The sequence below is a fragment of the Asterias rubens genome, chromosome 13 (assembly GCF_902459465.1).
Source record: "Asterias rubens chromosome 13, eAstRub1.3, whole genome shotgun sequence".
NCBI lineage: Eukaryota > Metazoa > Echinodermata > Asteroidea > Forcipulatida > Asteriidae > Asterias > Asterias rubens.
In genome coordinates, this window is record NC_047074.1 from 4,799,435 (window position 1) to 4,816,985 (window position 17,551).

General features: G+C 38.9%; 2 protein-coding genes across 3 annotated transcripts; one reads left to right on the top strand and one right to left on the bottom strand.

Moving 5' to 3' along the window:
• Positions 1 to 141: 141 nt before the first annotated feature.
• On the top strand, positions 142 to 8,672 carry LOC117298893 (hydroxymethylglutaryl-CoA lyase, mitochondrial-like). Its single transcript, XM_033782266.1, has 8 exons — positions 142 to 251; positions 1,600 to 1,668; positions 2,755 to 2,862; positions 3,279 to 3,433; positions 4,837 to 4,990; positions 6,218 to 6,406; positions 7,337 to 7,462; positions 7,958 to 8,672. Exons 1-8 carry the CDS (start codon positions 150 to 152, stop codon positions 8,057 to 8,059), a joined length of 1,005 nt encoding a protein of 334 aa, XP_033638157.1. The 5' UTR covers positions 142 to 149; the 3' UTR covers positions 8,060 to 8,672.
• A 2,532-nt stretch (positions 8,673 to 11,204) lies between these two features.
• On the bottom strand, positions 11,205 to 17,104 carry LOC117298520 (alpha-(1,3)-fucosyltransferase 5-like). Of its 2 annotated transcripts, none has more exons than XM_033781815.1 (3): positions 16,835 to 17,104; positions 14,705 to 15,324; positions 11,205 to 12,722 (listed from the first exon to the last, which is right to left on the bottom strand). In XM_033781815.1, exons 2-3 carry the CDS (start codon positions 15,262 to 15,264, stop codon positions 11,909 to 11,911), a joined length of 1,374 nt encoding a protein of 457 aa, XP_033637706.1. In that variant the 5' UTR covers positions 15,265 to 15,324; positions 16,835 to 17,104; the 3' UTR covers positions 11,205 to 11,908. The 2 variants fall into 2 exon arrangements, with proteins under 2 accessions (XP_033637706.1, XP_033637707.1); XM_033781816.1 differs by lacking the exon at positions 16,835 to 17,104 and adding an exon at positions 15,450 to 15,482.
• Positions 17,105 to 17,551: the final 447 nt, after the last annotated feature.

A 17,551-nucleotide genomic window follows, 5' to 3' on the forward strand; every position in this document is an offset into this window, starting at 1 on the left:
TTGGGGAAGGGCCGCCACACGCGCGGGGTTCGCTCGTCCCCAGCGCCTTGCTAAACTCATTGGTTGAAAGCAAACAATAAATAGAGCGGCGTGAGGACATTAGTTGTTTTCTAAAAGATTGGTGGCGCTATAACAAAATAGAGTCCAACATGGCGGCATCCATAACAAAGTTGTCAAGTATTCGCACCAATCGGAGACTTTTGCAACTCAATCCTGCCCGCGTTGTGAATAGAAACTGTGCACAGATAAATGTAAGTAGGTTTACAAACTTATTTGCAAACAAAATTTCTATCTAGTGAACATTTATTTAGGATCTAAACTGTTTTAAAACAACTTACATGTTTCCTCTTAAAAAAAAAGCTTTAGTTTAGTCTTAATTAGTTAGGGAGATTCACTAAATTTTATTTTTTAAAACAACATCTGATTAGAATAATTTTGACATAGCTGGATAGGTCTCTTGGAGACTCCACATTCAATTTACCTTATTTGTTGGGGTCGGGTCATGCAAACCCAAGTTACGCCGGGTCAATGTTAAAAAAAATTAGCATTGTTTTCACATTAACAAAAAGATGATTTTAGTTTAAAATAAAAAACATCTATTTGTTAATGTGAAAACAAACTCAAACTTTAACTCAACAAAAAGGCAATACAAGCATCATGAATGTATATTGAGTGTGTTGGATAAGTTTTGGTTGTGTAGTACATAGGAAACTTCAGTTATTGATGGCTAACGGTTGTAATCTATCAACGCGATGTTAAAAACGTTGAAGATAATGATAGTAAAAAGCTTCCATGAAACAATTACTTGCTGAGGTGCTGTAGTTTTTGAGAAATGAGTAAAACAATGTCACACAAATTATTTTAGTCTCAGTGATCATGAGTAAAACATTATTTTAGCATGTAAAAACGTATTTACATGACATTGTTTTACTTATTTCTCAAAAACTACAGCACCTTAGTAAGTCATATTTTCAGGGAAGCTTTCTACTATCATTATAGTTCAAACGGTGTAAGTTTAATGTAAGTCTGTAGCCATTGTGTTTTGTGATACAAAAAGTACCCAAATCCTTTAAACAAGCAAGTTTTTATCCTAGAACAATTATTTTGAGTGATTACCAATAGTGTTCCAGTGCTTTTAAAGACAGTGGACACTATTGGTAATTGTCAAAGACCAGTCTTCTCACTTGGTGTATCTAAACATATGCATAAAAGAACAAACCTGTGAAAATTTGAGCTCAATCGGTCGTTGAAGTTGCGAGATATGAATGAAGTAAACAAACACCCTTGTTGCACGAAGTTGTGTGCTTTTATATGGTTGAATTCGAGACCTCAAATTCTAAACTTGAGGTCTCGAAATCAAATTCATTGAAAATTACTTCTTTCTCGAAAACTACGTCACTTCAGAGGGAGCCGTTTCTCACAATGTTTTATACTATCAACCTCTCCCCATTACTCTTTACCAAGAAAGGTTTTATGCCAATAATTATTTTGAGTAATTACCAAAAGTGTCCACTGCCTTTAAGCATGATGAGCATGGTGAGTATTCTTGCTTTATTGAGTCAGACAGTGATATTGTTTCTTTCTTTTCTTTTCCATCAGACGAATGCTCTACCTTCCTTTGTGAAGATTGTTGAGGTTGGACCACGCGATGGATTACAAAACGAGAAGGTAAACTCATGACATGCGTACTGAGTAGCCCCCTGTGTTTCGCCAATAAGGTAGCCACTTTATATCCCCAGCCGTGGGTGACACTTGTGTCCTTAAGCAAGACACTTAACCATTGCTTCGTCCTTCATACTTAATCATACGGCCGTCAACCCTGCCGGCTTTAAACGACCATTGAAGAACTCGTCGCTACCCCTTTATTCCCTTATTCAATTAAACTTCAAATAATAAACCACAAGGGAAACTGACTGGGTACATTTTTTAAATGATTTGGGGTTGAACAAAGAAAAATTTACTAGAGCGGGATTTGAACCAACGACCTCCGGTTTGACGTGCCAGCACTCTACCAACTGAGCTATCTAGCCCTATGTTGGTGGTCTCCCAATTTTGTCAATACCTTTGTTCGGAGGGTGCCTGTCAGAAGCGGTCCTACTACTTGCCGTCAACTCGCCCACTTGCCGTCAACTCGCCGTCAACTCATTTTCGTGCCGTCAACTCACGGGGCACGGAAGTGTAAGTCTGGGCTAAACTACATATTTCTCATGGTTTTCGGTACAAATTCATTCACAAAAACGACTTTGTGGTGGTAAAAAAAAAGTACCAATCATTGACATCTTGGGCCAAGACTAATCATTGTGAAAAAGCAAGATGGCGGCCGACAGTTTTTTGGCTTTGAGAATTTTTTTTCACGAGAAAAAAAAAATCAATTTTTATTCTGAAATATGACCTAAAACTTACGCGAATGCTCTTTGAGCTGATACTTTACAGTTCTATGCTTCTTTTGTGGATTTTAAATGTATATTGGAGGAGTTGACGGCGAGTTGACGGCGCAAGTGAGTTGACGGCGAGTTGACGGCAAGTAGTAGGACCCGTCAGAAGCCATTCAATCACAAACTGCCGTGTAGCCAGGGATCTTACCCGGGTAACGATACAACCTGGGAAGCGGCAGACAGGGGATCACCTTTAAGGGGATGCGACTTTTAATATCAGATATCAAATAATAAACCTCAAGGTAAACTGACTGGGTACATTTTTTAATAGTTTTTTTACATCTTTTAATAGTTTTTACATTTCTTAAAATCCCTGCAGGAAATGGTCAGCACAGATACTAAAGTGGAGCTGATAAATAGGTTAGCGGGTACCGGGCTAAAGGTTATAGAGGCAACCAGCTTTGTGTCCCCTAAATGGGTACCACAGGTAAGGAAAAAATGGGCACCACAGGTGAAAAGAAAAGGGGGAAGTTGGGGTTCGAAGGGTAATGTGCTGTCAAAATACAAGGGTGCTTATATAACGGATACTTTTGGAACCTCAGGCTCCGAAGTTGGACTTGGTCTATTTGTGTCTATTTGGGATCCGAATTCAATTCTGAGGTCTCGAAATCGAGTTCAAATATTTTAGTGGAAAATTACTACTCGAAAACTACATTACTTCAGAGGGAGCCGCTGCTCACAATGTTTTATACTATCAACGTCTCCACATTGCTTGTTACCAAGTAAGTTTTTATGCTAACAATTATTTTGAGTAATCACCAGTAGTGTCCACTGCCTTTAAAATAGTTAGTGGCCTGACGTTTGTAAATGTGTTTCATGATCTTTTTTGAAAACTTTCTCCAGATGGGAGATCATAAAGAAGTCATGGAAGCCATTAATCGTCAGGACGGGGTCAACTATCCGGTGCTGACACCTAACGTCAGGGGCCTCCAGTCGGCCCTTGCTGTGGGGGCCAAGGAAGTAGCGATATTTGGTGCTGCCTCGGAAACTTTTAGTAGGTGAGTCATAGATCATTTAAAGCCATTGGACACTTTCGGAAAAGAAAAAAGAAAAAAAATTCACAGATTTACAAATAACTTACAGGGTTTACAGAAGGTAATGGTGAAAGACTTCTCTTGAAAAATTATTCCATGAAAATGCTTTACTTTTTGAGAAAACATTAAAACAATATCAATTCTCGATATCGAGAATTACGGACTTATTTTAAACACATGTCATGACACGGCGAAACGTGCGGAAACAAGGTTGGGTTTTCCCGTTATTTTCTCTTGACTCCGATGACAAATTGAGCCTAAATTTTCACAGGTTTGTTATTTTATATAAGTTGTGATACACGAAGTGTGGGCCTTACAGTATAATGTTTACTGAAAATGTCCAATTGCTTTAAAGGACCCTGTTCCTAATTTTGGTTTTTGCCCATACACCGATGTGTGTCAGCACTGTATACTCAGTACTTCCCCGAGTCCTGTGAAAAAGTATCACAGGCAATCTTACTCGGGTGGGATTCGAACCCACGACCCTTGCAATTCTAGAGCAGTGTCTTACCAACTAGACTACCGCGATTGCCCGGTAGCTAGAGGCAGTTCGAATCCTATGTTGAACCCTGGTCTTCTTCAACAAAGTACCTCCGGAAGTCGTGAATACAAGAGAAATATACCAGGGTCCAATTTCATAGAGCTGCTAAGCACACAAATTTGCTTTTCCAGGATTTCCCAACCAAATTTCTATGTGATTTTCAAGATAAGCATACAAGAGCTGAATACAAGTAACTAGGAAATGCAACAAAATGGGAATTCGGTTGGTAATCCTGTTGTTACCAAGGAAGAAATTTCATGCTAAGCAAATTTTCGTGCTTAGCAGCTCTATGAAATTGGGCCCAGATCTAGAACTATACTTAAAAATATTAATTTTGGTTGTTTACCCATACACCGATGTGTGTTAGCAATGTATACTCAGAACTTTCCCGAGTCCTGTGAACAAATTTCACAGGCCTGTTACTCGAGTGGGATTCGAACCCACAACCCTTGCAATTCTAGAGCAGTGTCTTACCAACTAGACTACCGAGGTTGCCCGGCAGCTAGAGGCAGTTCGAATCCTATGTTTGGCAGCGGGTACCGCAACGATATGTTAAATTTAACATCTCTTATATACTTAAAAAGAAAGTCCAGGGATGCTCTCGACTAGGAAGAAGTCCCTCTGGATTACAATTTTCTATGTTGTCCTAGGGCAGCCTGGTCTACCTTTCCCATGGGTTGGTAATCAGTTGTAGAGTTGCCCAGGGATCCGATTTGTATCAATTCGTTGGAGGTGACCAAGTCGAAAGTTGACCATCATAAAGAAACATTCAACTTCAAATAACTTACACTTGCCTCTGTTTTTAATTCTTGGTTTGTCTTATCAGGAAAAATATCAATTGCTCTATATCTGAGAGTATAGAAAGATTCCGAGATGTTGTTGATGCGGCTAGGGAGGCGGGTCTTTCTGTCAGGGCGTACGTTTCATGCGTGCTGGGATGTCCATATGAAGGGAAGGTGCAACCAACAGCTGTAGCTCAGGTAAAAAGTCAATAGTCAATAGTATGGAAATATTGACTGCTATGAGTTCGCTTCAGGCAATAGGTATGGTTTTGAAATCACAGAGGGCCTATAATTTGAACTGTTTTTCGATTATTAGCAGTCAATATTTCTTTTATATACCAAATAAAGATTCTTCAATCAACAACACTCTGACTATATGGTGAAAGGTCGTCTGCGAAGAAAGGTCAAGCCGTGACACGGAAGGCTAGTCATACATTATACATATCATAGTTGCGTTATTTTCAGAGCGGGTATAGTCTATTGACTATGCCCTGGGCATAGTCACTGTGACGCCATCTTGGTAGAAAAAGGGGGCATAGCTATTTCCATGACTCCATTTTTAACAAATCAGACAAGAGGATTCTATTCGTGAGGTACATGTATATAATCTGTTTTATTGTCACACACATGTTCACAATACAGAGTGAAATTCACTTCGGTTTGCGAGTCAAAAACATTAAAATTACACAACAATAATAGTATACACTAAAGCCATGTATAGGCTACACAATACACCCTTTCAGTTTTTCATTATTTTACACTTTTCAACTAAAAGGTCATTTATGAATTGGAATAAAAGAGTAGTGACTCGGTTTTGATGCGGCTAGGAAGGATTTTAAACGACCGTTTAAGACCTCATCGCCACTCTTGGTCCACATTGACATAGTAGCACAGCAGACATAGACATCAGCGCCCAATTTCATAAAGCTGTTCAGCAGAAAATACCGCATGGCAAATTTCTTTGCTAAGCGAAAAATTGAGTGAGGCACCTGCCACAATAATAAATGCAAACCTAATGTACATGTGGCTGGTACCTGTTTGTTTGTTTGTTTGTGAAACAGGTATTTTAATACTGTTCTGTGCTTAAAAAAGTTTTTGGTGCTTGGCAGGTTTTTGGTGCTTAGCATCCACTACGCTGTTCTTTTGATTTTTTTTGATTTTTTTGCTCATTTTTGCTGCCCACTTGTCTTTGTATCTGTCCTGTAAGGCATCCCTCCTCAAGCTCTGCTTTTCGGGATTTGCCCCCATAGCACTTCATCTTTAAGTTCTTGTTTATTATACAGCCATTTTGTATGCCTCCTTTGTTAGTTTAGTTATAATAAGTTGTCTATTTCCTCCATGCGATTCTGTATTTTCGTCTTTCTGCGGTATGGAGATAAATGAATGAATGAATGATGTTGATCTTTGATCCAATCAAATCAACAGCTGGCGAAGAAGCTGTATGACATGGGATGCTATGAGGTATCTCTGGGAGACACGATAGGGGTGGGTACCCCCGGGGAGATGAAGAAACTTCTTGAGGTCGTCACCATGGAGATACCCGTCAAATGCATAGCCGTGCATTGCCACGATACCTATGGGCAGGCCCTTGCAAATATATACGCTGCTTTGCAGGTGAGATGCATGTATGTATTCAGTTTCAATAAGCCATTTTCGAGTTAGATTTGAATAATGTCTGGTACAATGAGTCGCCTAGTTACACTGCACCGCTTACATTTTAATTCCTCAGACTATCGAGACAGTTGCTACGCCACATGAGTGGGTACGAAAGAGACGGTGAACACCCATACACAATTCTGAATGGATGTTTATGACCGTAGGTGTACCAGGGTTTGCTCATCCTGGAGGTTGCTATACAAAAGCTTGCCCGAATCCCGTGTTGAAGCAACTGTCATTGCAAGTCATTGTACCAGACATTATTCAAATCTAACTTGCAAATGGCTTATTCAACATTTATTTCATACTCCTCTTCTTAAGACTGACTGACTTGCCCCAGTCTCCTGACGATGACTAGGGCAAGCTAGTCGAAACGTTGAGACCAATTTCAGAACTGACTCCGCGATAGTGCAGTTAATAATAGTCCGTTTAGCTAAAGTAGTAGTCCAAGCCAATCTTCTATACCTTCCGCCCGGGTAGTAGTTAAAAAGTAGGACAGTTCTTTTCAGAACTGAGAAGTCTCCCGAAAAATCTGATAAATCTACTCAGCGGGAGTAGAATATAGACCAATCCGACGAAACAGAATTGGTAGCGCCCTCTATTGAAAAATTTCACAACTGCGGTGTCTTTTTTTGCATAATCTATGCACTAAAGACACTGCAGCAAATGGCACGCGATGCTCAACACTTGCACCCGGATTGGTGTATAGAAAGACAGTTCTCTAAGAAGAAACTCTACCTGGCAGGTAGATACACACATGGTGTTACTGGAAACCAAATATATATAATATTGTTTTGACAAAACTCCCATTCATTTGGACCTTCACTTCTGCCATGGGTGTGTCACATGATACTGAAATGTAGGTTGATCATTCATTCCTTTTACTAGGCTGGTGTGAGTGTGATTGATTCATCGGTAGCCGGCCTCGGCGGGTGTCCATACGCTAAAGGGGCATCCGGTAACGTAGCTACTGAGGATGTTGTGTACATGCTGAACGGACTTGGAATTAAAACAGTAAGTTTGTTGGTGGTTTGATTGTGTGTCTGTTTGATGGGGATTTTGGGTGTTTGTTTGTTTGTTTGATATGATTTGGGGTGTTTGTTTGTTGGGGTGTTTGTTGTATTGTGGTGTTAAGGTGTTTGTTTGTGTGGGTGTAGGGGTGTTTGTTTGTTTGTTTGATAGGAATTTTGGTGGTGCAGCTCAGGAATAGGCCCCGGGTTAATTTTAAAGACTGTTTGATATGGGGCCTCAAACAAGCCATAACCTAAGCCAAAGTCTAAGCCAGAGCCTAAGCCAGAGCCAAAGGAAGCAAAAGAGAAAGGCCATAGCCATAGCCAAAAGAAATAGACTGCTACCCTTTATGTGTAGTGTTCATCGTTGCTGGGATCACCATATAGGATGCAGGAAACCGAAAGTATGTGTATGCAGCTTTAAGCCTTACCGTGACCCCCCCCTTACAAACTCCCCTTTTCTAGTGATAGTAATACAGTTCTTTTGTACATTTGGCAGGGCGTTGACCTTACAAAGGTCATAGAGGTGGGGAGATTCATCTGTAATGCTCTCGGGAGAAAAACGTCCTCCAGGGTTGCCATGGCAATGAGCAAACTCTGAAGACAATGAGATGGATCCTTCCGAAGGATAGAACTGTTTCAGAATGAAGCCACATTGGACGAGTGTGAATTTGGATACTGGACTCAAAGCAGGAGGTAGTCTTGTTGGTTGAGCAACATAATATACTGGTAAGCTTTATATATCCAACATTCTGTTCCTGGAAGAGTCAGCCTCCGATCATCGACAGATATGAAACTGGTAGAGTTTAGAACGAACAGATCATGGTGGATAGATCCTTTGCTGCAGCAGCCCCTCGTCTCTGGAGCTCTCTACCACCATCCATTAGGTCATGCACACCAGCATATACAAATTTTAAGAAACAGTTAAAAACTGGGCGTTGAACTTAAAAAATAATCCCCAGCTTCTTTTTGAGCTTTCAAGCCAAGGCGATTGAGAATTTGATGACGGTTTCAGTCGATGGGATATTTTTTAAAAGTTTAAACGCATGATAGAAAACAAGGATGTCGAAATAAAGATGATTTTGCTGTCTCAAAAACTATTTGTCATTATTTTGCCGAACGTAGAATACCAATTTACTATGCCAACATGGAGACAACTGGAAAGGTATGGCAATGAAATATAAAATAAAGACACTATCTTGATGGTACAGAAATTTTAATGTTGGTCATAATTTCTTTCTTAGAATAATACTATAATAACCCCAGATAAAACACTAGTTACCTTCACCTTCTAAAACTTGATCTGATATTTTAAACTCTGACCATGCTCTTCGACATTACGGACACAAGTTTAGTGTCATGACTCCCAAAACCACACACTATAGACTGTGCAAGTCTCGCAAGAAATTGAACTTCCGGGACCATTGTTGTCCCAACCTTATGGAGTTTTACGTTGGGGAGATTTTGTTTCGGCCATTATTTTTGTTTAACGTACATTACGACCATAAAAATGACATGATAATAATATGTTGTTGAAAATGAAATACTAATTAACAACATATATAAAAGTAAAAATAAATTCAACATATTAGCGGAGAAAAACAGATATTTACCGTAAATTTGACCTGAGGTCAAGTTGCTTGAAACAAATTAAGAATTTGTGCCCATCTCCGATCACGAAACTTAAAACAGAAGCTTGTTTTGGTCGCGTGGGGTGGAAAGCCTTTTCATTTGTCGCTTAGGCGTCGGTTTCCGCTTAGAACTGCTTCATGCACTAACCTAATGACCTCGCGACTATCGTGCGTCCGCGTATAAACCAGCTTTTAGTGGTTTCACAACGAGGGTTTCAAAAAATTTAAGATCAAATAAACATCCTAGTCCCAGAGTTTTACTTTTGTCTATGCATAAACTAAAACCCTATTAAATGTTTTTTGTTTTAAAAACTAAACTAATTTAAACAATCTGTAATGTTTTTTTTGTTTGTTGTTCAGATTCGTCATAAAAAATTAGTTCTTCGTTTGTGGTGTTTTCTCACTCCGTTGAGCGCGAGACATGCACAGTCTATTGTCAGTTTTTTTCCCTTGATTTCAGGAGCTCTTATTGTCTAAATTGCATTATTTCCTGATTGAAAAAAGTTTTATCAGGCGTTTTTTTCCGGAATGGGAATTTGTTTCGAAAAAAATACCAACTTCAGAATCATTTTGAGAAATAGTCAAAAGTGCCTAAATGCAAATACAAAATACTCACTATTGTAGACCCACTGTTACTGTTGGGGTCTAAGAAACTCTCCGTGAATAATTTGTTGACTTTGCATTGTCTTCAGGTTTCACCTATAAAAACCTGATTATCTAAACTAAAGCGAGATTTTAATTTTTGATATTAAGTTGGAGAACAATCAATATTTGAAAAAAAAGTTGCTTCGAGTATAATTGTCAATATTTTATTCAAACAATTTTATTCAAACAATGTACATGTATTTATAACAAACATAACTCCGCCACGTATTTAATGTATATTTGAGAAACTGATTTTTACTATTGTAAATAATACTACGGTAAAAACTGGACGGTATCGAATGCAATGGCAATTTACATTAACTTAACACGACATATAGAATTCTTGTAATTTTTCCCCACTCACACGAGGACTCTATTGCCATCAGTTGAAAAATGAGTGTTTTATAGCCCACCAAAGTTGTTCTACATACAACCCAGATTGTGTTTCATGCAAAATTACTTCACCATGACCATCTTTACACCATGTCAGTTGAGTGCTAATCATTCTCTTACTCCAATTAATACCAGACTGATTTATACTAAGCTTGGGTGATATCACGATATTATCGAATATCGCGATATTAATTTGGACACGATTTCGATATCGGATGGATTTGGTTTTAATCGAAATATCGATATATCGCGATATATCGATATATCGATTAAATATCGCGATGTATTTGCTAGTTGAGACATCTTGCACCCTATAGGTTTGGAGTAAAACCAGAAGAATAGGTCATTAGAACACCTCTCTTTTGCTAGGACTGTCTCTTCTACAACTTTCACTTGGAGTTTTAAGACTGATGATGTCAAATTTCATTACTCGCGATTATATCGAATATCGCGATATATTGTCGGCGATATATCGTGAATAAAATAAATCGATATCGCCCAAGCTTAATTTATACCAATATTATGCACACCCTTTTTAATCAGCATTGTTCCACAAAAGAAAAGCCCTTCCTATTTGTGGTATAGGTCCAAAAGAACGTTGTAAGATTTGCTTCTTGTACGCATGGACATTTCATGACCTCAATATTTCTCGCCATCTGATTGGTCCGACAGCCCACTGGTCCGACAGTTTTAGATTTCTTGTTAAGAGGTTTAATAATCTGAAGCCCATTGGTCCGATAACCCATTAGTACCCTCAACAATATGTTTTTACCCATTGGTCGGACAGCTTCAATCAGGGACCCCCCCCCCCACAAAAAAAGTGGTTTTCACCCATTGGGCCGACAGTAAAAAACCTGATGTTTTAATATTCTTACATAGCACATTTCACAATAACCGTATCAATGCGCTTTACATTAGTGCCCAGGTCATAGGGCCAATAACATCCCTTTTAATGTTTCTCAGCTCCCTTGGGAGTATACAACCTGGGCAACAGTTTATATCGCTCCAAAGGCTTTTTCATTCACAATATCAACCTCTACCCTCGCAGGTACCCATATATACCCCTGGGTGAAGAGAAGCAATTATAGTAAAGTATCTTGCTCAAGGACACAAGTGTCAAGACCGGGATTCGAACCCACACTCTGGCTTAAGAGGATAATATCCCACCCCACTTGAGGGATTTACATAATAGTGCAACTAACTCATTCTTAATCCAGTTGGCACACATTGGAAGAGTATGAGGAATTTTGTTTCCATTTTTTTATTTTGCGTGGAAGTGGAAATAAAATTTACAAGTGGAAATATGATGGAGGTGAATTTTTCAATTAGTATGGGAGACTTTCTGTGATGTTAGGTGGCGGCAGACTTACCGAGTAAATCCATTGTTCTCAGAATTACGCGCATGTTTAGAACTACGTAAACAATGGAACTTTACCCGCTAAGTCTGCTGCCGCCTGGCGTTGAAAAGTCTCCCATTCCAATTCAATTGAATCAAGAAAACCGAGTCCAATTGGATTTCTGAATGGACAGAGTTGTCTAAAAGATTTGATTCCAATTGGAATTTAAGTTTGTTTTTTAAATTTTTACTAAACCAACTCACACCAACTCAATCCAATTCTTTCTAACTGCATATCCAATTGAAATGAATTGCACATTTTTGGTAAGGGTAGATCCAGTTTTGTGTGGGTTCAATCAGGATTAAACCGGTTCAACCAGGATTAAACCAGTTCAATCCAGAACAGACCAGTGGGTGACAAGTTTGCAGGTTGTTCAAAATAGCTCTATTTCCATGTTGAAAATGTTTTAAAGGAACCTTCCTCCGCAAACGTCCCCTTCAGGTTCTTGCAAACTCTGAAATACTCGCTATCTTTCACCACTTTAAACGCTGGTGGAGGCTTCAATACAAAAGGCACAACCTCACAAAAAATACTTGAATCCAACGGCGGGTATACAGTTTTTACCCTTCCATGCTGCCTCCATGCATGGTATAAATTATACATGCTTTTGTTTTTGTCTAGAAGTTTGAGGTAAGATGCTAGATTTGCAGTGGAGTCAAAATCGCTGATGTGGATGAACGACTTGGGAGGTAACAAGCGTTCGTAAGCTTCCTTCCGGCCGCCATAAACAACCGGAACCACACCTTGACGGAGGCCATTATTCCACACCTTCTCCGTTATATACTCGTCACATTCAGTGTTCTCAAGGGAAAGATAGAACTTATAACTTGCCATGAGCTTTGTACATTTCTCAGATAGAGCTGGGAGGCATGTTAGCTTTCCACAACCACCATAGATGTCGATTGGGATGTGTTTCTGAAGCTCCTTAACAAACTCGTTCCGTGGCCAGAAAGTGTTCTTACAGTTACTCGCCATCCATGCGATGACGGATGTTTTGTTAACAGTCCAGTCTTGTGCCCCGACTTGTGTAGGCTCCCCGGGTATGTATTCACCATAGGGAAGGCGGATGTCTGCAGAGGAGTGGTATAGGATAGAATGGTGGTACAATATCTTGCCGATGTTGGAATCCCAATAGGTCATCATCTGAGGACTTTCCATGGCGTAGAAAAACCAGTGCAGTTTAGAATGCAAAACATTCCTGTAAAGAAAGAAAAAAAAACCAGCAGAGTGACTGCATGCTTCGTTTTGAAAGGGAAAAGGCACCGAGGCATTTTTTCTTAAAGGGCACCCTAAAGAGGACATTTTAAAATTCTACATGGCGACAATCGCCTTAGTTGCCTCCGTGAAACACCAGGCATGGATCTATTGTAATCTTACATGTTTACTCCTTGAAGCCAGACTTGCACATACACAAACTTAAAATATAATAAAAAATCAGAATCAAACCATAGTATTGATTAAAGGCAGTGGACACTATTGGTAACTACTCAAAATAATTATTAGCATAACACCTTACTTGGTAACGAGTAATGGAGAGCTGTTAATAATATAAAACATTGTGAGAAACGGCTCCCTTTGAAGTAACGTAGTTTTCGAAAGAGAATTAATTTTTCCACAAATTTGATTTTGAGGCCTAGAATTAGATTTTAGGTCTCGAAATCAAGCATCTGAAAGCATACAACTTCGTGTGACAAGGGTGTTTTTTCTTTCATAGTTATCTCGCAACTTCAACGACCAATTGAGCTCAAATTTTCACAAGTTTGTTATTTTATGCATATGTTGAGATACACCAGGTACTAATAGTGTCCAGTGTCTTTAATTAACAGTGGTGCAATTGCGCAATTAAAAAAAACTGAAAATCCTGGAAGTTTGTGTCGGTCTCTTTTTGTCGGAGTGACAAGTTCATAACTCTATTATTTCTCTGAAAATTCAAGAGGCTCAAACATCTACCTTTTAATTAATATTTACTTTTTACATTTATAAATGAATTAAAAAGTAGATGTTTGACAGGATTTATATATATATCTGACATCCAAAACCCACTGCTAAAAAAAGTATGCGGCAATAGATTGTTAATCTGGTTAGAAACATAACAATAACATAACAATTAAAATGTATACGGTGCTGTTCCATCAAGATCATAGCGCACTAGAAAAAAATCACATGAGAAAAGGTGAGTCTTTAAGACTTTACGAAATGCAGATAGAGTAACTGATTCCCTAATGGCAGTTGGGAGATTGTTCCAAATCATTGGCCCAGCTACACTGAAAGCTTCTTGACCTAGAACTTTGTTTGCTCGAGGACCATTCAAGCGAGTGATGTCAAGTGTGGACCGAAGAAATCATGGAGGAAACCGAGTGTAACAGGACAGTAAAGTGGAAATATAACGAGGTGTAGTTTTGTTCAAGCATTTAACAACAAGAAGAGCAATTTCAAGATGGATTCGTTCTCTAATTGAAGTTCACTAAGTGATGGGGGTAATAATGTTCTTTCAAGGGTGTGGAATATATTAAACAAGCTGCACAATTTTGTAATCTTTGAACTCTGTCCAATTCATATGACACCACCAAATAAAATGAGATTGCCATAGTCGATACGAGAGAGTACTAAAGCTCTGACAACATGATGAAGAGTATCCGTGTCCCGGTACCGCCCTTGTAGCTTCTTTACAAGTGAATTTATATGATGGAGCTCTGCAATGTTCCACCCCAGAAACTGGCCGTCATGTGTTTGTGTACAGCATAGCGGAAAAATTCTTCTTACAGCTAGAGGTGAGCTATACCACTTCAAGCCATTTCAATATGTTTGAACCACAAGTATTAAATTGGTCTTGCATGATTTCCTTGCAGAAAATGTCTGGAAAGTATAAACAAATTGTTATTAATATATTTCCTCAGGCAATTAGGCTGTCGCATATTGTTTAGTTTTACCCATACACCGATGTGTGCAAGGTTCCCTGAGGCAAATAACTCAGGAAGGATTTGAACCCGGGACCTTCCATTCTAGATCCATTCCGAGTCCTGTGAAAAAAATCCACAGGCATACTACTAGATGGGATTTGAACCCACAACCTTTCATTATAGTGTCTTACCACAGCGATTGCTTAGTAGCTTGAATCCTATATTTTAGCAGGTACCTCAACAACTTATACCTAACTTAGGCTATCACAGTTCAACACACCTTAAATGGGAGAGAAGATCCAAGAGCCGATTTTTCAGAATGTTGGGAAACATATTGAGAATGATGGCATCGCTGCTCTGTAGGAATGTCTCATTCATGGTGACACGGATGTTGACATCACACTGTTGCCGTGGACACTGAAGATGCAGCGTCCGCACTCCTTTAGAATCCGGTACCATCGCAGCGCTACGCATAAACTCCTGCCAGAATGGCAGATACTCCCTCCACGCCTTGAAGGCGTAAAGGCCCGGTATCAGGATAGAGACTGTGGTGTTGCATTTTGGGGTATCCAACTTTGATTTGGGTGGGATAATTGGGTTGACTCCTAAGCCAGACTCGCTGGTTAATTTCTTCTCCAAGTAGACAAGGTTACTTGCCGAATCTTGAAATGTTTGATTGTGTGAGTTAGCGCTCTGCTCTAGGGAATACCGCTTTCTTAGTGTACCTCTGCTTTCAAATAAGTACTCTGTTGTCGACAGCAAGAGGTAGGTGAGGGATGTTGCGATGAAAAAGACGAGTGAAAAGGTAAGTAGTCTTAATCGGAGCAGGTGACCAATCATTTTGCTTCAGGTTGCTTTGAATACCACGGAAAAATCATCAGAAAGTGGAGGTCAAATTAACTGTCCAGAAAAAAGAGATAAAATCAAAATAAATAAATCAATTACAAAACATTTAAATTAAAGTCTTAGGTTGGGTACTTTTTGTAACACAAAGCACAATGTCCACAGAATTACATTAAACTTACCGGTACACCGTTTGATGTAGTTGCGATAACATAACCCTCCTCCCGACGGCCGGGATTGATGATCAATAATGATAGTGGAAAGCTTACCTTGAAATATTACTTTGTGCTGCAGGTTTTCAGAAATTAGTAAAAACAATGTCACAAAACTATGCTTCACATGCTATAAATAATTTTGGTCTCACTGATTGAGACAAACATTATTTTCAGGACAAAAAAATTTCTAAAAAACTACGCTTTATAGCACATTGTCAGCAAGTAATATTTCAAGGAAGGCTTTGTACCATCATTATCTTCAAACCGTGTGAGTTTGCGATGTAAATATCTGGACATTGTGTTTTGACCCTTTAAACATTGTTTTTTTTAAGGGATCTCTAAAACTTTACCAAAATTCAGAAATTTGTAACAGTCTTGATAGAATAAACTTGACCATTTAACATTCAAAACTGTAAACTGAGTGTTTACATTAAAATATTACATTAAAAAGCCTGTGTGCATTTAAGTTCATTCTACTGTCGAACAGACCCCAATTTGAAAGTTATGTAACTACAAGGATTTTTGTTGTAAATCTTAGTATCTGTTTTCTATTTTAAGCGTACAAAGCTTAACACTACCATCCAATAAATTGACCCATTAACATAGCCCCTCAAATAGTGCAAATTCAGACCATATTTTAGTTGTTCAGTCGTCCAGTCTGATTATTGAAAGTGACACTACTTTACATAAAGTTATAAAATATAAGTTATTATTATTTTTTTTACAAATAAAATGATTGTTTTTTTATATTGCGCTTTTCACACTCAATCATTGTGGTTTCGCCCAGGACTGAGTTCACCTGCACCCCAGTTTTGTTGGATTTTATCAACTTCTTTAGTTGCGATAACGTAACCCTCCTGCCGTTACGTTATCGCAACTACAACTTCTTGTGCTTTTTGTCCCCCATTTTGTTCATTTTCTTTCTTCTTGCACCTAACGCCTTACTTACGGCTGTGATGCCACGCTGCACTGCACCATTAAATCAACGTACACAAAGCCAAATTTTGTGCTGCTATCTGACCAGCCATCGATTTCACCAAACTCTTCCTAACTTAGGATTAATCTTAGGACTAAGGACGAGTCCCAGCCTTGCACTGTAACATGTAAACCTTAAGATTAATCCTAAGTTAGGACGAGTCAATCGTCCCAATTCGAGATAGGATTAATCCTAGTGTTTCGTGAAATCGGCTGCAGAAATGCGATGCAAGAACCATTGACATAAAAGTAAAATTCAACGAAAGTGCTAGTGTAGTAGTACGAAAGTGCCAAAGTCGTTCAGTTTTGGCTAGTGAAGCACAACATATCTAGCGATTTGTAGACACAGTCTAAAAAGAAATACTGAAAATACCCACCTTGCTCGAACGAAGTCAACATCAGAATGCCAATATTTATTATGCACAAGTTCGATTTTCTTCCTCCATGCTCCAAGGCACCAGCTTCATCATCTGATCGTCCGTTAGAAAAGCTGAGGCTTTGCTATTATCAGCAGCACAATGAAAATGTATTCTCCTTTGAAGAATCGAGTTTGCACAGCAGTAGCGAACGGGATGCGGTGTTATGTAATCAAATCGTCAGCGGTTTCACGAAGTAGCACTCACTGCTAGTGCTATACCAGCAAAAAACAACAATAAAAGAAAACGCGTAACGGCCTCTGAAGTTGAACACTTTTTAGAAACCCGCCTCCCTTCAAAACTTCAAAGTATTTCCATTTAAATTTTTCAATGTAGATACTTGATGACTTGAACTTATCAATTAATCTTATTTTGACTCATTTGCATAATTAATTATGACACAAGAGAAGATGCGTGCTACTTCGTGAAACCCAAAAAGTGCAAAATTTGTCTTTTTGCGTTTTCACGAAGTAGCACTCGCCTATATGCTACAACACAGCATTTTGTATTGATTTTTGAAACTAGGTCAGCGCGCGCGCTCACACAACTTGCGTGCTACTTCGTGAAAACGTTTTTACCACACTTTGACTCGAGTGCGTGCCATGCATACAACGGTAAACAGAGGTTCGGGTGCTACTTCGTGAAAACAAAAATGCCACGTTTGTGCAAAAATTGAAA

Coding starts and splice junctions, on each gene's coding strand:
- LOC117298893 (XM_033782266.1), top strand. CDS start 150: ATGGCGGCATCCATAACAAAGTTGTCAAGTATTCGCACCAATCGGAGA. Junction 2,863..3,278: donor CCCCTAAATGGGTACCACAG/GTAAGGAAAAAA, acceptor AACTTTCTCCAG/ATGGGAGATCATAAAGAAGT. Junction 6,407..7,336: donor ATATATACGCTGCTTTGCAG/GTGAGATGCATG, acceptor TCCTTTTACTAG/GCTGGTGTGAGTGTGATTGA.
- LOC117298520 (XM_033781815.1), bottom strand. CDS start 15,264: ATGATTGGTCACCTGCTCCGATTAAGACTACTTACCTTTTCACTCGTC. Junction 12,723..14,704: donor GATCTTCTCTCCCATTTAAG/GTGTGTTGAACT, acceptor CTTTCTTTACAG/GAATGTTTTGCATTCTAAAC.